Here is a 24,066-nt window from a genome sequence, read left to right as displayed (position 1 = left end):
CAGTCTTAAATGGGTCTTCTACTTATTTTTGTCAAAGACCATTAAGAGATACATGGTAAGCTCATTTTGTCATCTTCCATAGCAGATCCTCCCTTTTTCCAACTCCCACCTGGTAAGCCACTGCTTACATCACCCATTTTAGGGGAAACGCGCTGATAAAAATCAAAGCCCAAATGCACTGCCACAATAAAATATGAAAACCACATAGAACTTCTCATCTTCTAGTTCTTCCCAACTGAGATTTCCATTCCTGAAGGTCAAAAGCAAAATATCCTTGGTTTTTAGCAGTCAGTGCTTTTTTCAGCAACAACAGGTATCAGGCGTTGGTGCTGTGGTCTGTGATCTATCAGTGCTCTGTCGCAGCAACTCAGAAAACGCTGCAGAGGTTGCACCAGTACAGTCTGGTATATACAGTGCAGCCTGTACTAGACAACTGCCAGGCAACGACAAAAGACCTGTCATGCTGCTCAGAGCAGTCCTTTACCAAGAACCCAAACAGAGATAATGGCTTTTTATGTTCAGTCCTTCACAGTAAAGCTATTTCCCATTTTATTGTTCAATTGCATGCTGCTGCATGAAGGCCTGAGCCATAGCTTGGATGGCAGTGCCATATGGTAGGCAGGACGAGGGAGGGTGAGTTTGGAGGAAGACTATACATTCTGTTTTGGGGAAAGAGAGTTTTAAAAAACTGTTGAAGTTTGGACACTGCCTGGGATTTGAGACTGGACCAAGGAAGGCAGGAGTGAGACAAAGGTGAAATCTCATCAGGTGACAAAGGAAGTGCAGCATTACTATTGGGAAGTGGCAGAGCAGCCTAATTTAAAAAGCTTTTATTTAAAACCACATAAAAAGACCAAACGTACTGGGCTTGTGCTTCTAAATCCCTAACTGCAGGATGAGCTGGAGAAAAAGCAGATGTTTATCCTTTCAGTACATTAAACAGAAAACTGAACTACAGGGGTGTTCACCATGTACTTGTCAGCCCCTTCACTTGCAATCTGTGAGCAATACAAACTCATTCGCCTTCCCCCAATCACACAAACATGTCACTTTCACATCCATTTGCTTTCCTTTGTAGAGAGAAATGGCAAATATAACAGAGTAGAGGGCTAGATAGCTTAAAGTAATCCCAGTACACAGCAGCGGACAGAGCAAAAATGCATGCAACTTACTTGTTCATAGTTAAAAGTGTCCAGCATTCCCAGGACAAGTCCTTGAATTTCTCCAAGTTTCCCTTTTCCATAAACTGGATCCTGCATGAAGAAATGAAAAGCAGCAGTTGAATGACAGGATATGACCATTTTGGCTTTTTTTTTTACCCCCTCCAGGTTGGCATTGCAAACAGGCACATGGGCAAAGCACTGGAAGAAGGGAGAGACTTCTGCAATGTCCTCCCCTCCTGCCAGGCCCCATTACACAACAAGAGAGCAGGCTTCTGCTCATGGGTGTACTGGATCATGCCAGATAATACCTCTGCCCAGCAACCAGCACAGCGAGTGTTTGCCAACAGCTCCTTAGTGTCCACCAACACTAGCAGCCACCACCAGCACTAGGGTCTCCTGAGCAGAACTGACCCTGAAGATCTCTCCATACAGTTGCAGAGGTGCCAGCCCCTGCCAACGTGCAACGTGGTACCATTTCCAACATGCATGTGCCAGGAACAGCTTCCTCCTATTTGTCTCTACTGCAACAGCATGACTGGACTAGAAAACAGCACAGTTTCACTGAGGAAGATGCCCTGCAAGCTGTTGGCTAACCAGCTGGGATCCAGCCCATCTTTGTGTCCTTAACATAAACAGCACGGAAAAGGTATCAGGTTAGTAGCACAATCTGCCACTGACTATTGCAGTGGCATTGATCCACGCTGTGTGGCCCAACTTCACTCTGTCCCTGTGGCCTCAACAGCCTGATGTGCAGAAAGCAAAGCTTGGTCCTCCCCCACCCCAAACTGGCACCAGTGAGGCACACACATGCCTATAATCAGAACAAGACTATTCAGGAACACCTCAAAAGAGGATCAGGGGAATTCATCTTTGTGTAACACACAAATCCCTGAGGCTGACAGACAGTCATTGAATTAGACTGGAAAAAAAGTACTTTTCCCTGCTGGGAAGCAGTGAAGGATAGTGGGGGAGGCCTTCTTTCAAGAAGCTGACTGATGGAATGGGCAAGACATTGGCAAAAATAGACTGGCAAGATGTGAAACTAATGAGAGAGTAGAAAAGTGATGGAGACACAATGGAAACAGAAACAAAAGGGGTTGGATGAACAAGCTCTAGATGAAATGAATGAGAAAAAGAGTATGAGGAAGGCTATTACATGCTGGGACTGAGAGCAAGGGAGAGAAAGGAGGATCAAGAGTGCAAAAGCAAGTTGATAAATATGACTAAAGTAGCATGGAAGTTACGCTGTAAGATACCCAGAGAGATCACCAAATCAGCAATAGAAAGTAAGTCAGGCAATTTTTGAACAGTCTTCAGAGGAAATGTGACAGGCAGAAACGCCAACGTGCAAGCCTAAATAAAAACAGCACTGAGTAATAGCATTTGAGTCAAAATCAGCTGTAGCTTTGGAATATAACAAAAGAGCTCAATATACTGCAGAGGCTACTGTTTAACTAGGTGAACAGTACAGACTCAAACACCACCAAGTTTTCTTTCTGCATGCATAATTTAAAAGCAACAGCATAGAAAGTACACTACACTGAGTCACCATATGAATTATGGAGGGCAACAGGGAACTCAGGACATCCAGCACAGCACGTAAGTGCTCCATAACATAGAGCAAGTTATTTTTGCATCCACCAGATACTTTTCTAAAGCTCTCAAGTATACGGCCAAGGAAACTCAAGCAGGTAACTCACAAAATGTACAGATGCAGCCATTTACATACAGATACTCAAACTTCTCAAGCCACAAGTGGACACGTTCAAAGCAACTTGTTTCTTGCCTGGATGGAGATAAAGGAGGAAGAGAAGATATGAAGAAGAGAGAAGGAGAGCCTCCTACCACTTTGCAGAGGAGGAATCTTGAGTCTGAGGAACAACTCTCAGTTCCTCATTTTTCTCAAGTCACACTAGATGATCACTTCAAAAATGGCAGGTAGGAAAAGAATGGACTTTTCTCTAAAGAGGAGGCATGTGACCTAGCAAAGTCTTATACCAGGTGAAAGTGGTGAAGTTCATGCAGTTGTAATGATTTCTTCCAATTTGCTGGTTTCAGCTCCCACAAAATTTACCCTCACAAGAACCCTGTGGGATCAATTACTTTCATGGAGGAATATGTTTCATTAATTTCACCTTATAAAATTTGTCTCTGTTTGGAATTTATGCATGCTCCAAATACACTGTATGAGATGGCACATTAGTAACAGTCAGTTGCACCAAGCCAGGAACAGATCGCAGCTACTGCTTCCGAGCTGGTATTTCCCTGGGAACATGGCAACGCTCAGCATGCTAAACCAAAGCCAAACTTACTGCCCAGGAAAAGTCCACTGATCAGGAACAGCTGGCAGGTATTCAGATGCAAGCCAGAGGTGCTCATTCACTTTCAGACAGTTCTGTCTCCTTTATTCCCCATTTTTTCCCAGGTCCAGGAAATAGCATTTTCTTTGCAAAAGCTCTTACAGAACTGTGCTAATAAATGCACTATGAACTCAAAAAACACATGCACTTGCAGCTTGTCCTATCTGGAAGGGGACAGAGCAACTATTGTATCCAAAACTAACCCCAGTGTTGACCTTCAGGACTGGAAAAGTAAAAAAAAGAGGCAGAGCCCTAAGCAGAGATGGAAAAAAATCAAGCAAAAGCTTTCTGGATCTTACTGCTTCCAGTCTGGAACAGTTTTTAGAGATTCTTTCCTTCCTTCCCCACTTTGAGATTCCTACAAGTGGATTTTAAGTTTCTGGCTTCTCCAGTTCTCCATTTTGTAGGAGGCATCAGCTGCATCTACTTAGAAAGCATTCATGAAGGATTACAGCTTTGTAAGGGAATTAACACTCAACCTTTCAGCCCTCTTCAGACAGCGTTCACATCCTTAATGACATGGAATTTTTCTTAATGCTCGAGAGGATTCCTCTAGTATCTCCCCTAACAAGGTTATTTCAGATTTCTTATTTACAACTTTACAACTTTATTAAGGATGAGCAACAACATAACTATATCAATTGTTATTTCATGTGACTTCAATTCTATCAAGCTGAATCAATACACTGTAATAGACAGATGCCAGGAGCCTGCCTATTTTCTGTGAGAGCTGTGGAGTCTGCTTATAGCCCTGTGGAAGGTGCCCTTCAGCAAAGCATTTTGGTTGCAAAGTTAACATTTGCATAAAGTATAATCTGTAAGGAATTAAGCACAGAAGAGGAAGAAAAACAGCCCACTAAAATTGGAATACTCTTAATTCCTTTTCAGAAAAGGCAAGATAATCTACCTCAGTTCATTGATGTCATCCACCTTAGAAAAAATCCCCCAGTTAATTCCTGGGCAGCTGTTCTACCTTCCAGGCCTGCAGCTCCAGTGCATCTATGCTCTACCACCAAGACTCGACCTCTTGGAACAGCTTTTGAGGTCATTTTCAGAAAAGCACTGCTTATAATTCTGAGTTTCACAGGAGTACATTGAGGGCTTGGGCAAGGCTGTATGTCTCCAGGGCCCAGAAGAGCTGGTTTAAGAATTATACTTAAGGTCACAGTTAAAGCGGCACATCAATAACACTTTGAACAAGGCCCTGTGTACTGCTCAGAGCTGAGACAAAGCAGTTTGGCACCAGAGTTCAGAATTCTACTATTTTTCAGTGAGCAACTACATAGCTCTGCAAAAGGAATACCCACACAAATAGAGATCTTTCTAGCTGAGAATGCTGTGGAGGCAGAGTGTTCTGGGGAAACACCATGTATGCATGCCATGTTGAGATTCTTCCCGGCAGGGCAATTAAATGCCATTCCCAGATAATCCAAGGAAGGAGATGACAGGGCACACTATACACAGAGGCAAAAATCCAGTGCTCCCAGCTGTCTAACACGGGGGGAGTTTCTCTCCTGATTCCAAGCATGGCAAAGGTTCAGAACCCCTGAACATTCGAGCTAGGCACTCAAAGACATGGCCTCACAGTAAGATGCAGTCATCACCCCTTCTGACATCATCTTCCCAGCTGAATTCAAAGCAACATTCTTCCAAGGGCTGAGCTGTGCATCAAAATAAAACCCAAAGAAAACCTCCCACGGGCATCCAGTGCAAGCCCTGAAGCAATAGTTTAATACAACACAGCTACAAACACACAACATAACATGACCTAGAGCAATGAACTCCCAGAAATACAGATATAAAGGCTGATGTAAACAGAAATCACACCTGTGCCAGGGGAGGTTTAGACTGGATATTAGGAAAAAATTCTTCAAAGAGAGGGTAATCAGGTATTGGAACAGGCTGCCCAGGGCAGTGGTGGAGTCACTTCCCTGAAAGCGTTCAAAAACCGTGTAGATGAAGCCCTTAGTGACATGGTTCAGTGGTGCTCTTGGCAGTCCTGGGGTAATGGCTGGACTTGATGATCTTAAAGGTCTTTTCCAATCTAGTTGATTTTATGATTCTATGAAATGTGTGGTTTAAGCACAAGAATGAAGGGTTAAATGAACGGTGTGTCTTGGTAACAAAGGACACTGTTCCCAGCTGCAAAGCTGAGGAGAGTGTCAAGCACTGAAGGCAGCAGACTGATAAGAGCCCAGCACAGACAAGATCTCAGTGGAAGACCCCATGTCCTAACATGAAGAGGATGACAAGTTCGTAGAATATCATGCACCATTTTCCTGTTAGCCCAACAGAACAGGTTACAGCCATGTGTTTCAAACCTAGGTTCCAAACAAGGGAAAACAAAATGTGCAGTTATCTGGCCTATGATTTATGGAAGCCTAAGTGAGAATAAGAGGCAAAAATCCACCTTATAACAGCCAGTGATACCTCCCAGATGTGTTATCTTCACAGTGGTCTCTGTTTTGCTCCTCACCCCATTCTGGTAATTCTCAACATAACCCAGGAAAGACTTGCTGTCAACCTCCCCACTTACTCATTCACAGCTTCTGTATAATATCCTGCCTACATTAGACATCAAACAAAGCCCAATAGGAAACTGCATCTAACACCCCAGTTCAAACTAGATGAAATAATCTATTGAAGAGCCATTAAGTTTGCTCGACACTTTCTACCTTTGATAAAACCACATTTCATTTGATCATGCTTTCTATTCATTCCCTTAGAACATGTTTCACTGTCTCTAACTATGATTTTTTCCAAAAATCCAAAGTTGTGCATAATATTAAGATCAAACTAACAGGTTGTTAGAGGTGTGTGTTCACCTTGTGAAGCCTGTAAGCCCTTTTCTACATTCTTTCCTTCTCATCTGTAATAGAAACCCTGAAGTCATTCAACACTTTCTCAACCTTTCAATCATTCTACTCTGCAATGCAGACAACTTTTCTAATTTGTTTCCTGCATTTCTCAAGGTTTGCTGTTAAATCCCATCTCATCTTTCATCTATTTTGCAAATTAACAAATCAAATCTGCTTGTGATCACTCAACCCAAGATCCCATTTTGAAATCAGCTCTTCTATAAAATGTTTGCTGCTCACAAACAAACATCTCTAAAATAATATATTGCACTGTCAATCAAAATGGCCTGGTTGTGATTTCTTTCTCCAAAGCCTATAAACTTTGCCTCAAAACCCTCCATCCCAGAGCCTTAGCTAAATAACTTGCAACAAATTTAGTTCCAAGTTCTGAGAAATTCATAGTGGCTTTGTCCCTAAAACTGCCAAGTTTCAGTTCAAAGTAACTGCAACATTTGAGATAATATTTTATTTGGTTTGCAGATTACCTCAATTAACTTCCCACAGGTTTGTGTGTTCCCCCAAGTCTCTTTCGAGCATCAATCTCCCAGGTCTGTCAGCTTTTCCAACTTATATCTCACCAACTTTCACTGAAATACTCTGAATTGGACAAGTAGCTAATCTGATCTTTAGTGACCTGGACATTGCTCTTCCCAAGAACTGAGTGGCACATCTTGGTAAAAGCTTCTTCTCTTCACAAACTCACCTGTAGAATTCTCTGCAGAATTGAAGGAAGAGCGATAAATGCAGCCATGTTGTTCAGCACTTGCATTGTCAAACTCTTCAAAGCTGAAATACCACACATAAAAGCCACCAGCAGTTCATTAGGATTCAAGGAGTAAAGAGAGATCTATCTTACAGATTAAGAGTTTCATTTCAGTTCATGTTTTCTCATTTGAAAACAACTTTCATCTTTTTATTTCTGTGTGTTTTGCACTAAGCACTCACAGCTTCTGTATCAGAAAGTATAATTAAAAGGTTTCGATATCACAATGCCTCTCCATTCCCTTCCCACACCCCACCTACAGTAAACATTTTGCAACTGACTTTGTAGCGCTGCCATCCACTTTTCCTACTGCTACCAAACCCCAATTTGGATTCCTTGGCCATGTTATAGCCCCACAGACTCTAAAACTTCCTAGAACTGATCTTTGCATGAAACTTGTTCCTAGAATCCCAAAATTCCCCAAAGTAAGAGCCAGTACTCAGATATGCATGGACCCAGCAATTCAGCTTCTTTGTGGGGATAATTAGCTAGTTAGAGCAGCTTGAGAAGTATACACATTAGGAATAAAAACAAAATAGTTATGCAGGATCCAAGTGTATTATCCCCTCATCATTTCTCAGTCACTTCAGATGATTACTTTTCTGCAGGCATTAGCTCCCAAAAATGGATAATCTAGGGGACATCATGAATTTAGAGGAAAAGATGAGCTGAGGGAAAAGGAGTGCTTTTTGGGGGGGATTACTGATCTCTGCAAGACTATTCCCAAGGGTCCAGATATAGCTAACCATCACTGCAAGGTAATAATGACGCAAGGAGGACAGATAGCATGATAACCACCACACTTCCTTGTAATAGGCTGTGATCCTTAACCACACACAGCTACAATCACTAGGAAGCATAATGCTGGAATGGACCAAAAGACATTATTCTGTGTCAAGACCACACTATCTAAGCTCATTTTTAACTAGTCTTCAGCCTTCCATAAAAGGAGGCTTTTCAAGGTGTGCTGCTGACACCCACAACAGATTTAGGGCACTAGAACTGGAGCAGAGAATTTAGCTAGTGTATTCCAGTTCTACTGGTTTTATATACAAGAGACAGGTGCAGGGATAGGCATACAAAAAGGCTGGGCATGGGAGATGACAGTTTATTAAGTCAGAAGCTCATAAAGTGTAGACTGCAACCTACTTAAAACCTAGAAAGCCTTTGTATATGCTGTGCACCTTGGCTTTTTTTAAAGAGACCATCTTCAGTGGAACCAACTTACTTAGAGAAGTTTATGGTAGGGTCCCTTTTTCACTCAACACAAAAGCCCAAAACCAACCAAACAAGAAGTACCTGACAGATAGCTGCAGCCTACCAAACACCCAGCCTGAGCTCAGCCCTGCAGCCACTCCAGTTGGGATCTACTGCAAAAGCAGGAAGTTAAGGAACTGAGTAACAAATCTGCTTTTCTTCTATTCAGTCAGTAGAGGATGACAGACAGCACACAGATTTTCATTAATATTTGGGGTCACAAAAGCCAAAATACTTACATTCGGAGTAACGACACTGTGAAGAACCAGATAATTTCTGTGGGGACATCATAGCCTCTAGCAGGGGAAACCAGAGGGCCTGAAATAATTGAGTGCAAGGAAAAAAACATTAAGAACACTGCAGTACTAAAAATGAACTGTGAGCAATGTCCAATTCATTTCCAAAGACTCAGTTACACATTCTGAAGAACACAACTACATTTCCCACGATTGAAATGGAACAGAACTGAACCATGTTAACATAACCTCAGAGCAAAGCACTTTGGGATCTGCTTTCAGTCTAGACTGCTCATCTTAGACCAAGATAGTGTTTGACCGAGGCCTAAGCACAGAAGACCTTTGACTCCTGTTGCTCCCTCTTCTCCATTCTCATCTGTTTCTTACTGGAACTGTGACAACAATCTTCTTTTACTTCATTCAGTCCCCAACTACTCTCCATGTGAGATGCAAACTCTCTGCTGTAGACACTGCTTACAGAAGAGGAAGCACAGTAAAGGGATCCCAGCTGGAAAGGGGTATCTAAATTCTGCAGGCAGTATACAGGAGTTGTGAAAACTCACATAATATTGTACTGGGGAAGCTGGTCCTTCATATGGTGACCAGAGTCAAATCTTATTTGGGCATCAACAAAGCAATTCCAGCAGGTGGAACAGGATTCAGAGTGAGAGCAAATTCTAACTCAAATCTATCCAATTAGGCAGCTGGGCTATAAGGATGCTGGGTGTGCACACAGACACCTCTTCAGTAAAACACAGCAGCTATCTGTTTCACAATAAAATCATCTAAAAGAAAAAACTGAGAGGGTCACCTCATGCACTGGACAGAATCCTTGATTTCCAAACATGCCACCTCTTCAGACCCAGCAAAAAATATTCTCAGTTTTGGGTTCAGCTACATAAGTTATGCATAATCTTAGGAGTCACTGCCTTCTGTCACTAACATTGGCAAAATGGCAACGCAACCACAGTACAAGGAGACAGGCAGACCCAGTTCTCTCTGCAGGAGCTCAAGCAAGCTCTATTGTCTCCACCCCTCAAAGAGCAGTCTGACATTACATTCAGTATTTTTGAACATATTCAAAAGCAATATTCTGCAGTCACAGTGACAGCAGCATCAGCTTTGTGCCACCATAAAGTTGGCTCAAAGCTTATTATGCCTTCCTTAGTGTCTGACTGACATTCAAGCCAGAATTTCAACTAGAGCTAAAAAGGGGAAAGGATGTTTTCTCATCTGTGTGTTATCAGTGTTCACTGCTGACATGCACTTTATTTTGTGCTTCACCCTTACAAATGAGGATTTCTCTCTTGTGGGTCTAAAATCTGCAGCACTGCAAGAACACCACAAAGCAGAGGAAAACAATGACTGCTTGAGATATACCAGTATCTCACAGATAGGGAAAGAAATAAGTACGTGAAGAAAAAGCTTCAGGAGATGCAGAGGACTTTATTGATTTTAGTGATGCATTTTTTTTATTACCTTACCTCTCGCTGTTGCTGGTCTAAATTGTGTGAATTTCTCCGGCAAAGGGCAATTGTTTTCATTAAGGTATCTTCAATGTTTTCTAGCAAGGTGAGTTCAGCTGAGCCTAAGTTTTGGGAAAGAAATTGCAATTATAAACGCTGTTAAATATGTTAATTCCCAATCACTCTGCAAAATAAAATCATGCTGTTTATCTAAAGTCTGTTCACTACAGTGAGCAACTAAATTATAAAGACAGGTCTTGATTTTTAGCACTTTCCTGAGTAGCACAATAAATATGCATATAAAACATTTCATGCAATCAGACAAGGAAGATCGTAGGTGTGGTTTAGGATACCAACAACAAATACGGAAACTGCATTTAATTAAGTGTCCATGAGTCCATGGGCTAGCGAACAGCACACCTGTGCATATGCTTACTTTCTGTCAGCAGAACATTTTTACTTCTCTGAGAAGTTTGCTTCAAAAAAAGCTACTTCCAGATGTCTCTCATCACTGTTCATATATAATGCCTGCTATAGCTCAGTAAGGACTTTGAATGGATTCTAACATAGGAAATATGTCTGGTAAGCCAGTAAGAGTACCAGTCACAATCAAAAAAGCTAACACGGCAGCTTACCACACACACACAGAAAAAACCCCATCCATCACAGCTTGTTCTAGATCTCCAGCAAGATCAGAGCAAGTGTAAGGAAGTGTCATCAGAATAACTACTACAGCCATGTGAATATAAATTTAAGCAAATGTCGCTGCAATAAGTAGAGACCTGAACCAGGATCTCATTATGCCAGGTGTCACACATATGCACTTTACATTTTTGTATTTATCTCTTTCTAAGAGAAAATGGAATTTAACTTGATAACTCTTACTTTCATCATCTTGTGTAAGCATCAGCAACTTGCTCTGCAATCGCTGAAACAAAAGAGAGAACTCGGAACAGTAAACTTGCAGAATCTTGACAGAAGCGTTTTTACAAGATATGGTTACAAAGGCTCACCCTCATTTTCTTCCCCAGTATGACTAAACATAGCATAAATATCTTTCCAAATATGGAAAGGAAAACAGGAGCTGAAAGATGATTTTTTTGATTATGAAATTTTAGCATATGTTATGTCCTAGATGCTTGAAGATATGCCAGAAAACGATACTGTTCTGCTGAGTCTGCAGACAACTCCACATATTGTTATTTGACAAAAGGCAAATGCTTCCATGGATTCCAGTGGGAAATAAATTAAGAAGCAATGACAACAACAAACCATCATGCTGCTGGCATGTCACGCCATGCTGGTATGTCAAGAGTGCCATGTTCAGGATTTCAGTGTACTGTACCTCAAGCATAACCAAAAAGGCACCATGGATATCTCCTTTCTTCTCCAGTAAATATGAAGAAGCTTCATGGAGCTGATGTTTCTGGGTTATCTGAGTTAAAAGAGGGGGAAAAAAAAAAAAGAAAACCAAAAAGGTAAATGTTTATCTTGGGAAGCCTGCCAGTGTTTGTTTACTCCACAAGACAGTGACAACCAGATGGCCAGAAAGGATTGTCTTCCCATGTGTTCACAGGCACCTTACCCTGCCAGAGCAGCATGCCTACTTCCCACTGCTATCGGCTCTGCTGGGTTTCTTTCTCAACCTGCACTACTGCTACTATCAGCATTAAAATCTTTAAATAAAAATCCGTAAATCAAGATCAAGGACAGATTGTTGTCAAGATTTTCATAAAGGGAGGAAATGGTTACTCTCCCAGCGCTAGTCAGATTTTGGCAGTGTTACTTTTCAAAAACCCCAGGCCCATGATCTCATACCTTCAACATATCAACCAACATTAACACAGCCAGCCTATACTCTGCAGTTACTTAGTAGCTTCAGAGCACTAATGGCCTTTTGCTTATTAGCCCTAAGACTAAACTCAGAATCAGTATATTAATTATAGCTAACCATGCTGCAGGAGAGCAGTTTAGCAGCTCAAGGGGACAAACAGCATTAGAAATGGACTGGAAGAGTATCCAAGAGCTAAGCCACAAAGTAGGCTAAAGTACTTTTACAGTTCTATGATTCAACTGTAAAACAGCTGATTTGAAAGCTTCCCCTAGCCCCTGTCTTTATACTTGTTTTTCCTACCTGGATGGTTTCTTCCAATCTGCAGTATTCCAGAACTTTAAGCGTCTCCAAAACCTGGCCTGGGCTGTACTGACACAACAGCTCAATGAACTGCTCAGTGATGCTGGGTGATAAGTGTATCAGTTCTTGGTTAATACCTTCTCTGTAATAAAAAAGCCACAGGAGACTGAAGTCAAATTCTAGCTCAGAAATTTGGCTGGAGAGAACAATTTCTTATTCAATCGTGTGTTGTCTTTTTCTCCCTAATACAGATGCAAAAAATCTGGTTTTAAGAGAAAAATTACCCTTTTCTACTAGTTACTGGTGCTGGAGGTCTGTTAGTAGGTATTTCAGTTGTTCACAGCATATTCTATTGATGCTTCAGTATAAATCAGACAATCAAAGACCCCTTTGAAGAAAGATATCAGCACAGACACATCTTCAGCAATTCTACTGCAAAGGAGTGCAAAGAACTCACCTAAATTCTTCTGGCACCTAGTATTCATGATTTGATGAACAAACTTATCTTTTCCTTAATCATTTCACTCAAGAAATGCGGAGGAGAGAGAATGGAAAGAAAGCCGGACATTCGTAATGTTAAAAACTAAGCAACAGTCTTGAGACTTGCAGGTCCTGCAATGTGATTATGGTCATCTTCAACATAACCATGCCAACCATCTCCCTTGCCAGACTCTACATGCTCTTTCCTAAAAGGAAGAGACAACCACTGGTTTCTCACAAAACCTAGCACAAGTGACCCTTGCAAGTGTCATGGAGAGCTGGTCAGTGAGAAGAGCCATCGTAGCAGAACCTCAAAGTTTAGCTATCTGTTAATATACTTATAGACCCAGAACACTGTGTTGCTAAGGAAGCTAATATTGTTGGTAAAATACACAAACACATACTGCAAACAGATATGCTTCACTGCGTTGGTTTTTTAGAGTTAAAAAATGGTAAGACTTTAAAATGGAAATGTAGTAAAAGCTGTGAATAATGAGCTAAGCAATACTACATTCTCCATTTTCTGTGGTTGCTTGTAAGATACAAACATATGGACGTTTGGTTTTAATTTCCCCAGGCAATTCCTGTTAACCCTGTTTCCTCCCTTCCCCCTCCTTTAAAATAAATCTCTAGCTAAATTAAATGGGCCAAATTAATCCCTAATGCAATTCCACCAACCAGGATAGTTGCACTAGGGTGATGAGTCTTGTCCACATATGATCAAGCAATCATTCATTTGTGGTTGAGATATTAAAAACTCATTTACTGCTCTAAGAATTTTGTTCAAAAAAAGCATATAAGCACTTCAATTGACTTAAGAGACAGATGTTTTCAGGAGAATCTCATCGCTGTTTTATGTATAGATATACTAAAAACTATAGGTTTATGTGCAGGTTAAGTCATGCATAGCAAAATTTCTCCCTCCTTCCATATCTCTCCCAGGACACAGTTCAGCTCATTTCAATAGGTCTTAGAAGCAGACAACCTCAAAGCACTGAAAACAGACCACAGGACCTGAAGTGTTATAAAAAGCCCACAACCCTCCAGCAGTGTAGCATCTCTACAAAACACTTATTAGCAACATAGTTTAATAACAATAGGTTAAACCTTGGGCTTCCAGACCTTCCAATCTATGGTCAATCACTGCCACATGTGAATCCAAAATATTTAGTAGTATTTTGTTCATTTTTCTGTACAACTGTCCAACTTATCTGTTGCTTATTGAGTATTCTGACATCTACAAACCAGTCAGTATGTGGTTTACTTCCATTTCTTGCAGTGCTGAACACAGGACCACAGAATGGTTTGGGTCGGAAGGGACTTTAAAGCTCTTCTAGTTCTAACCCTTCTTCCAATGGGCAGGGACACCTTTCACTAGACCAGGTTGCTCAAAGCCTTATCCAGCCTGGTCTTACCATATCGTACTGCAGTGCAGAGAATTAGTTGAATTTGGAACTCAGAGGGGAAAAAGGAACTTTCCTAAGACAAATATGGCCCAATAAGCCAAGCCTTGTGGCCTCATGCACCTTACTGAATATGAGTCTTGGGGGGAAAAACGGAGATTTTTCGAAAGATCTGATACAGAAAACTGCTTCCTATTGCTGGTTTGAACGTGCATGTGTTGCTTTTGATTAGAAAATAACTACAGGAGAAATGGCTATATTTAGCTCTAATTGTGATAGAGTTAAATTAGATACATTTATTGCTCAGAGATTATGGAAGCCGCTCCATGCATAAGATTAAAATCCAGGTTAATTACTACCTTCACTGGGTCTCACTTGCTGCAAGTGGTATCATAGCATAAACAAAGTCCTACTTTACATGCAGTTAAGGGATCATTTCTGCTTAACTATTCAAATTTTAAAAATTATTCCGTTACTAAATCATCTCATTTCTCTTCTATAAAACCCAACCAAGATATTTACTTGGCAAAATTCTGATTTTATTTTGACTTGTAAGAAAACAGGTATGGAAGTTAACACCTTCCATACAAACATGGGTGTGAAACTCGAGAAGTAACAAAATAATGTGTCCTTTTTTTTAATTTACATCCTAGCAAAATCCCTAAAGTGGTTAATTCCAGGTTCAAGCTTCCAAAGCACCCTTTTTATTTCAATTCAACAAGAACTGAAACATTGACATTTGAATTTAGATACTATTACCTTTTCCTGCTATTAATCTTCCTCATAAAGCACAACTGATTTGTAGCTAACTGACAAAACAAGACCTCCCCTTCAACTGCATTAACAATCGCTTGGAAGCAATTGAAGCTGTGCAGATATAAATGTCTTACAAAATACACAAATAAAATCAAGGTCTTGTAGCATCTGAAACTGATTCAACAGAAAGAGAACACTCAGTGCTGAAATACGGAAAAGAACAGGAGCAGATGGAGCAAGCACATAGTTAAAGAGAAGTTTGCAGTGAAATATGGCAGCAAGTCTGAAATAAGATAGAAATGAAAAATGCCAATATACCAAAATGCTTTTCTATTTATGTTAAACTTGGGTCCCTTGGTCAAGTAATCAAATAGGTGGGTTGAGAACAGAAACTGCAATTTCTGAGAAAAGAAACGGCAGTTTCAGTCACAGGGTAATCATTTCATAGCCTTCCTAAAGAAGCTGTTACAGTAATGCCCAAACTCCCACCAGTGTGAGGGACGTGTCACATTGCATGTGCTGGAACCCACACCACTCCCCAGTTAGGAAGCCAGCAAGGGCTCTGCTAAAGGTTACTCCCCGGAACACTGTTATTTTTGGGCTACCCTACTTGACTTGGGGCAGTTAGAAGAACAAGTCACCTTTTCTAAGCCCTTATCTTGGCTGTAGGCTGTCTACTGATACACCATTTCAAAGGAATTTATTTTAACGCATGTTTTCAAGCTGTAGTTTGTAAGCGGTCCAATTTTCTTACATACCTTGGATCAAGGAGACTCCTCAGAAACTGGAAGAGTAAGAACTGGTCCTGTAAAACAGGAGGAGACAGAGTATTACTATTTTTAGTAATGTGCTATAAACCAGTGATTCCTGAACTATACCCATTGAAGAAGATTCTGTTCACAGCTGATGCCTGCTGAACAAGTTGGTTTAGGCATATGTCTTGTGTAAATACTCAGAGGATATGTTTGCTGACAACCACTCTCTTGGATCTTTGAGTGCAAGTCATTACTGAACTCCAAACTAAAAACTGCATAATTGAGTGATGCAATCAGAAACTCAGAGGTCATACATTTTTTATGGCCAGAACTCTACAAACGTGCCAAATAATTTAAATTTAGCAATTCCTGCAGCTGAGTAGTTATCCAGCTGTTTTTCTTCTGTTTATGACATAGCAACAACTTACTTTTAGCAATCATTTCCTACAAGAATGGCATCCCCTGTGAAGAAGCACCAGTATCAGTGAAGTTGGATACTTTACCTGAAGGTTTGTAATGATGCTCTCAATCTGCTCACCGAAGTGAATGGCTACCAAATCAGCTGCTTTACATGGGCTCAGCAACAGTAATTCCTTCAGAGAGAGAATCACAACAAAAATAATTACTTTTAATTTTATAGGCAGTGTAATTAAGCAGTATCACCAAGTCCATTCATACTGTAACTGCATCTTTGCCTAGATGAAAGCTATAAAATGATGAATACCATCACACAAAAAGTGATTTTGGGGAAAAAAAAAAAAAAACAAACCAACAAAAAAACCAAAGCCTAGAAGGAAGGGTAGTTTTTAAGGCATTTTTGAAAGTCATGATTTTACTACCTGACAGGCCTTGTAAGAATGTAAAACTCTTCACACCAATGAGACCACATCTTAGTCCTCAGGCAAGGAAACTATTCATCAGATCATCTGACAATTGCCTTTCACCCCTGCCAATAAAACATTCCTAGTGCCAACTAGGAGCCAGCAGTAGAGAGGAAACAGAGCCCTCAGTTGACCCTAGGGCATTTTTCAGTCAAATGGAAACAGTGTCTAGCTGGCTTGAACTGAACACAACCGGAAGTTTATAAGCAGGTTTCCTGTAACTGTTAACTGTAATTGATACCTGTCCAGATGGGGAAAAAAAACCAACAAAAAACCAAACCACTAAACAATTTCCTTATTGTTACAAAAGGAAAAAAAATATGCCTGTGGGTTTGCCTCCTGTCACGCTTGATCTAAGAGGCTTCATAATATACATGTTTACAAAACCCAGAACATGCAATTTTTGCTCATAATGCTTCCAAACGCATCCGTATTTCCAAATATATGAGAAGCAACTGCTTCAAACTAACACTGGCTACCTAGTAACCGTTTCCAAAAGCCCCTGCTTACACCTACAGAGGGGAAAACATTGCTTTACTAAACAAAACCAACTGTTACAGTGATAAAGAAAGCAGCATACATCTGGAATTAAAAAAAACAATCTGAAAAAGTTACTTAGCACTAGCTTGGTCTCCAGACAGCTGTAGTAGCCACCAAATTCAGCCAATGTTAGGAAGAGACCAGGGTGAAGGGAAGAAAGGAAGCAACAAGGAAGAGTGTGACTACTCCACAAGCTCTTTAAGGAAGACTTACCATAGAAAATGCTTTTTGTGAGGCTTCCAAACCAAAATTTGTCTACTGTATTGTATGTTAAACAGCTCTGTGGCGTTTGACCCCACAGCTTTACTGCCTGAGCTACCACAGCTCTTAGTTGCTTCCCCAGCACTCAGAAGCACAACTCTTTCATCTCACAAGCCAGGGCAAAGGACCCAGAAGATCTTACCCACATCAGTTCAGAGGAATGCAGAAACGATGTAGTGTGACAGCCCTAATTTGCTTCTCACTCTGGATAAACCCTCCCTGAGAGGCTGGACTGCTGAAGACAGGACTGACCGGCTGGAGGGAGATGACCCAGCCTCCCTTGTAAGTGACTGCATCTCGGCTTGGGTTTTCATCCTCTCCCAGGTTTGGACAACTTGCAAACATGGTAGTACTGAGGTAGACAGCCCTTACAGGAGACAGGACTGACACAAGGCATGTTGGTCTGAGGACAGAAAGTGACCACCACAAACAACACTATGATTGAAGAGAAGCCTTAGACTTTATTTTCAAGATAAACATCAAGGGACAACAACTATGCAGGATGACAGAGAGAAGAACTGGCACTGATCACAAACTCCACTTTCTGTCATACAGTCACCAGGGAAGTCTCTCTAGACACTGCTCATTTCAACTAAAGAGCTCAGTTTGCTGCTTTCATACCTCAGCAGATGAAAGGTCAGCTGTTCCAAGACCTGAAATCACAGCACCACCCTAGTAAAATTTTATTTATTATTTTAAGTCTTCTGAATTTGAGAGAGCAGGATTAATAAAATGGAAAATAACAAAAGCCCATAGCAGCCAATAAGCTGCTGAACCACATGAAATTGTATATACGATTCACCAATGCAGGGAAACAGAAGATGCCAAAAGGAAACAGGGAGTTGATCTTAGTGACAGCACCCAAGAAAGGTGACCAACAGAACAGATTGTCTGCCCAGCAGCTTTTTGGAGGAAACTGCAAAAAGCATAGGTAAAAGCACCTCGATGTTATCAAAAAGGCTGATGGAACAGTGCAGGAAATCCTGTTTTTAAAGATGGTGACTTCAGAAAAGTACCAGCTCCAACAAGTTGGGCACTGGGCACTTCTGACACTGTATAATAATTAGAAGTAGCTCCAGACAGAGAAAACAAACAACTCAATATGAAAAGCTGCAGTCTTAGCTTATCAGAAGCTTACCAAAACTGGTACAACACAATGAGAAACATCAGGAAGAGCAATCCAGGACATTTTTGATTTGTCCTGAGACACCCAAACACAGAACAGCAATTGTAAAGGCCTCAGGCTGAAGAGCAAGGAGACCTACCTGTGATTTGACAGACACAAAATAAAGCTTATAGAGGGAGGCTGACTCATTCATAATGCCAAACAATTTGGGCTGTACACACCAGTACAAGCAGAGACAAGAGATGCAGTAGGACAACAAAGACACAGGAAGCAGCACAGCAGATAGCAGTATGCTCAACTTGGAAAGCCCAACATGGAACCACAGTTGCTCTGACTAGGTAATAACAAGCCAGGCCAGCTCAGCCACAGCACAACCATCATGCCAACAATTTCCACAGGCTCTGAAAGCACATCTGGAGAGGGGGTGTGAGCTCAGGGAACTGCACATCATACAGCTGGATTCACAGGATTTCTTTGTTTATTGTTTTTTAATCATTTTCCCTTTTGGCCCATTTTCCTCATTAGACATGCACTAGTTTCGAATGCTGGCAGAGACCAAAAGTATTCTGTATCTTCCAAATGTACCCAGTACTTTCTTTGTTCACCTCACAGGATACAGACTTCTGTGGCCTTTTTCTGCTAAGTAGCTGAGCAAGTGCATGACTGCTTGTTTTATAGACAGAGGTTCCTGGCTTATCTCCATATAAGCCTGCAGAGGGATGACACCACTAGAGATATTATGAATTCTCCATGTCTACTGACTGGACAATTGTTTCAGACACATCTCCATTCCCTGAAGCAAAGAGAGCTTAAAGACATGGGGAAAATTACTAGCTAAAGAAGTTTAGCAACAGTGTGTGTCTTACAGTAGAAGTCATGTCTTCAAACAGGTTAGAAGTGCCAGGGTACCAAGGTTGAATGCTATTATCATTATAACATAAGGAACTGGATACCACAGACCATGAGGTCAACGATGTCAATGTCCTGTCCTTGCTGCTGCTGCATGCTCAGGAGATTAAAGACTTGCTAATGCATCCCTTCTCTGCTATACAGCACTCACTAGCCATCATCCCCTGATAAGGTCCTATTATCAAAAGAGCAGAAAACCAAGGAAGCCATACTAAATCTAAGAGATGCATTTATATTAATCTATGAGACTACTGAACCTTAAAGTCAGAGCTTTCTAAGCAGTCGTGATTCAACACTGTTACGCTTCCACTGTCAGAACAGCACTAGGCAGATCCAACAGGAGCTGCAGCAGCTAAAGTACCATAGGTTTAGGATACACTGTACCTCTATATGTTCCAAAGCTTTCTGCCACACCGACTGCTTTTCTTCAGCACTGTAGCCAGGCATGGACAGGATGTTGTGAATATAGCTGAAAACTTCTTCCTGTAAGGCATAAAACCATAGATGGCATAGTATGTTCTGCAGCACCACTAACCGCATTAGATTTTGTTATGGAAGTCTTAGGTGACCCCAGGGTTAGTCCACTCTTAGCAAGTCAGCATAAATTATCTCCAAGCAAGATTAGATGTCCCTAAATAGTTTTTGAGAAACTGCCAGGATAAACAAAAGGCAAGAGGAACAGAACTGATGCTAAACATGTTAAGCACTGAGGTCAAAGGGAATTGTTCTTCCACTATTAAAAATGTCGCCCTCTTGCTCACAAGGGAAAAAGACAGGACATCGCTCCTAGTGCCATGCTAGGAGCATAGGCAGAGAAAAGTATGCTCCATCAGAGGGTAAGTCAGTTTTCCCAGCATATTCCTGAATTCCTTTTCAACGCTAGCCTCTATCCCAGGTTCTCCTGCACTGTCCAAAGCTCAGATGCTCTCTTGTGCCAGATTTTTTGACCATTTCACTATCACAACGCATCTATTCTGACTCCGTCAGCCACATAACTTTCAGCATAGCAGCTTTACAAGGAGTTGGTAAGATCCCATTTACCAATTTCTGTTGGGGAAAAACTGTGGCAGATATGTAACTTGTGCACATGCAGAAGGTAATTGCAAAGAGGACTGCAAATTGCAAATTAAGGGCAGAGAAAGTCTGTAAAGGGTAGAAAAGAGAATTCTGGTGGCAGAAGCAAAGTAGTACTGTAGTTAGCAACATCCGCAATCAATCCCATCCTGAACTCATTTTATGTATTAGCATTATTTAAATTTAAAAAGAAAGGAAAGCTCCAAAGCTTTAGAAAGAAAATCATCTCCTCTCTAACACACACAAACAGAAAAAGCCTTAACTGTAACTAAGAATACTCAGCTGTAAAGGAGGACACTTACTAAGACAGAGAAGTACAACAAAAGAGCAGGGCTGTTGTGCCCATTTATGCTTAGAACAGCAGGGCAGGCTGCACTGCTGTGAAGAAGAAAGAACAGAAGAACCAGATTTACTCACTTTTCTCACTGGATCACGCAGGTAACAGTCAATTATTTTGTCATAGCGAAGCTCTCGTTCATACATGAACTCGCAAATCTGATAGCTGAAATGAAAAATACTTTCTACATTAGGAAAAACACTCAGCTGAGTCATCAGAATAGAGGCAGGTAGCTCAGATCCAGCATGGTTTGGCAGCACTCAGAAAATACAGCATGTTTTACAAAAGGCATCTGGAAGTATCTTACATCAAGATTTTCAGTACACAGGTTGGGTGGCTCCAGTTTACATGTACCATTTGGTATCAACTGCAGACTAATCAGCCTATCAATCTCCCTCTTTCGGAGGGATTATCATGCAGAGCAAAGAAAACCGGAGTTACGAAGGTAAGGGACAGAGGACAAAAGTCCTTGAAGAAATCACGTTTCACAGGTTCTGCTGTTCACAGATCATCTTTTATTTCCATAAAACACTCGACTAAGCTAGGCCAATCCACAAGACTTACACTGAACATGACTCAATAATGTGTGATGACACAGCTCCCTACTATCAAATTTTAGTAAGCATCTTAAGTGTTTTGAGACTTCAGATAAAAAAGGATGCAATTGAGGCAGAACAAGTGAAATGCCTGCTAAATAACATTACACTATAGCTCTTTCAGTTCGGATGGAAGAGGCTAGCTGGTGGTCCTGAAGGAAGAAGAAAAAAAAATGCATTTCTTGAGTCTGATGAATTTGATTAACTCCTAGGACACACAGGAAAACAGGCATGGTAATCCCCACCACTGGACCTCTAGCCCTCTCACCCTTTGTAGTATGGTGGATTACTTCACATAATACCCAAATTCAAGACTTGGCTGAAGATGCTCTCATTGGCTGACTCTGCTCAGGCATAAGAGACTCTTTCTAGGAGTGTAAAGCATCTAAAGGAGATGGTGGAAATTTTAAGCCTTTCCAGACATTGTGTTTGTCTCTCCTACTCAGTTCTAAAATAAGTACCATGGGGGTGGCTCCAGACCCCTTCATGCTTTTAAACCCACCTGTGGGTCTCACCCCAATGAGTCATCTCCATCTGTCAGTGGTAGAGCATTCAAATATACAACTATACCTTTGAACAAAGCCTGGGGTCTTGCATATCAAGTGCCAAAACTCATCAAGCCCCACAGAGCTTCATGCTGAAGGGTTTCCACAGCTCTACCCCCTCTTATCTTAACAATGCCTTCTGTAAGAACACCCAGTAGAGATAAGACAGAAAAACTGGGACTAAATATAAACATATTAGATGAAGCATATGTGAATGCAGAGAAAATCATCCCAAACACAGCTGCAAAGTAGGAACAAGAAATGTGGAGGAAAAAAGATTATGGAGGAGATTTAAATCTCATACACAAGATTTAAAGGCAACATTTATATATTGTACACGGCAACTTACAATTCAGCTTTTTCTGCCATTTGGATAAGACGGCTTTCTTCAAACTGTACAATACCTCCTGCCTGGAGCAATTCTAAAAGGACCTGCAGATATTGAAGACCAGTTATTTGTATTGCTCTAGCAGCTGCCATTAAAAGTACACTGCTCCTGCTCCATTAAACTGTATTAACACAGAGCTTATTTCATGGACCTTTTTTAATTGTCTGTCCATTAGCTATGAAGGTCATAAGCTTTTCCAGGATTTTTTTTGCCTCTGTTCTTACTTGTCCAGCAGGCAATGCTGGGGTAGGATGCTTCTTCACTTCTGATGTGTATACATCACTGCCCAATTCATCCATGCTGGCCACCATTCCTATGCTAGGTGTCTGCTTTGGCATATGAATATCAGCCAACATCCACTCCCAGGGAGGCCAAACTCTGCTCTACAGTCTGGTCATACCTGGTGCTTAAAGAAACATTTCCTTGAAGGCTATTACCTGCTGCCTCTCTGAATGGCGGGAGTCATCATCCGGACTGCACAGAAATTCAAGGACCTGCACAAGGGTGTAGAAGTTAGCATGACCTAGGTCCACTTAGCATAGCTGTTAGTGTAAACTCAATAAGCAGATTGCGAGCATCAACAGTGGAAAGAGCAAATCAGAACACAATGGTGCAATCTGAATGAACTATTAATCTGTGAGGTACTCTCTACTTGGTCCTGTAACTAAGGACACTTAGGAATACTGGAGCAACCAAGAACTGCTGAAAGACTCCAGGGAAGGAAACCCATGGCTCTGCACCAGAATATAAAACCAAACTTTGGGGAACCCATAGAACATAAAGAACTAGGGGATACTGCGGCCCTGCCTTAGACTACATGCCAAACAGCTGAAACCACTATGCTGACTCTCTTGACTTATCTCCTAGACTGAGCCATCTCTCTCTAGGAAAAGAGGAAATCATGTAATTAATAAGTTTCATATATCTGTAATTAAAGTGTTTAATCCAAATCTATTTAGCCTCCACAGAGCTCTAGGGTCTTAAATTATGACAAAAGAAACATGGAGCTTACTGTGCTTCTGTAGTCTCTTCTACTTTGCTTCTTCAAAACCACAGCAAAGTCCCAGCAACATGCTACATGTTTTATAATGTGCCAGTACTTCCAGAATTGCCTCAGTCTACAGCACTAGCCACACTTTCTGTAGTGCTGTGCCCTCTTTGTGATTTTTCCCAGCCTTCACAAAGGAATACTTGCCTGGTCAAAAAGTGTCCTGTTCACAAACAGTGTGTTGTTGGGCTTGGCGAGCTGACGGGCAAGGAAAGTAAAGAGACAGCCAACTTGAGATGGAGTGAAGTCAGAATTCTCCACCATGACCTGAGAAGCATTACAGAGAAAAGGGAAAAATAAAACCACAAGGGATGGATTCTGCAGCTGCAACAAGAAAACCCCGTATAGCCCTTGTGCCTCCTCCTGCCCTAGACATCTACACAACCTCCTGGTGTTAGTCCATCCTGAAGATCAAAAGGAAAGCCACCTTCCATGGCATTTAGCTGTCTGACCTTAAGACAAACAGTGGATGCGCCCTTGCTAAATCACCTCTGTTCTAAAGCTGAAGAGGCTCAACCTTCTGTTGTGTACTTAAGGGAAGTATTCTTGTATGTCCCTGATTTTTGGGTGTGAAGGGCCTCTAAGCTCATGCTTATCTCCACCTCTGTAGTCTGTGCTGATCACTGGACATGTAACAGAGCTTCTGAGCAGAGAAATGTCACTTGAGGAAAAAAGATAAAATTAAGAATTACAGAAGGGAAGAAAATAATTTGACTTCTAGCCCCAGACA

At 41.2% G+C, this 24,066-nt stretch overlaps 1 protein-coding gene across 8 annotated transcripts in view; it reads right to left on the bottom strand.

Annotated features, from left to right (window-relative positions):
• VPS8 (VPS8 subunit of CORVET complex) overlaps nt 1-24,066 on the bottom strand; it is a 76,192-nt gene that overhangs the window by 14,440 nt on the left and 37,686 nt on the right. For all 8 annotated transcript variants that reach the window (XR_013957467.1, XM_080624237.1, XM_080624236.1 and 5 more), the window contains 14 exons: nt 23,484-23,603; nt 22,726-22,782; nt 22,250-22,332; nt 20,840-20,924; nt 19,733-19,831; nt 16,135-16,224; nt 15,635-15,681; nt 12,238-12,379; nt 11,449-11,538; nt 10,989-11,031; nt 10,122-10,225; nt 8,641-8,719; nt 7,085-7,167; nt 1,173-1,253 (listed from right to left, as the gene is read on the bottom strand). Coding sequence is in view for 7 of the 8 variants with exons in the window: in XM_080624237.1 (XP_080480363.1) it covers nt 1,173-1,253; nt 7,085-7,167; nt 8,641-8,719; nt 10,122-10,225; nt 10,989-11,031; nt 11,449-11,538; nt 12,238-12,379; nt 15,635-15,681; nt 16,135-16,224; nt 19,733-19,831; nt 20,840-20,924; nt 22,250-22,332; nt 22,726-22,782; nt 23,484-23,603 (1,203 nt within the window). In the remaining variant the exon portion in view is untranslated. The remainder of the gene's footprint in view (nt 1-1,172; nt 1,254-7,084; nt 7,168-8,640; nt 8,720-10,121; nt 10,226-10,988; nt 11,032-11,448; nt 11,539-12,237; nt 12,380-15,634; nt 15,682-16,134; nt 16,225-19,732; nt 19,832-20,839; nt 20,925-22,249; nt 22,333-22,725; nt 22,783-23,483; nt 23,604-24,066) is intronic.

Source organism: Psittacula echo, assembly GCF_963264785.1.
Source record: "Psittacula echo genome assembly, chromosome: 7".
Lineage (NCBI taxonomy): Eukaryota > Metazoa > Chordata > Aves > Psittaciformes > Psittacidae > Psittacula > Psittacula echo.
The sequence above is the reverse complement of the archived record's forward strand: the minus strand, read 5'-3'. Positions and strand labels throughout refer to the sequence as shown.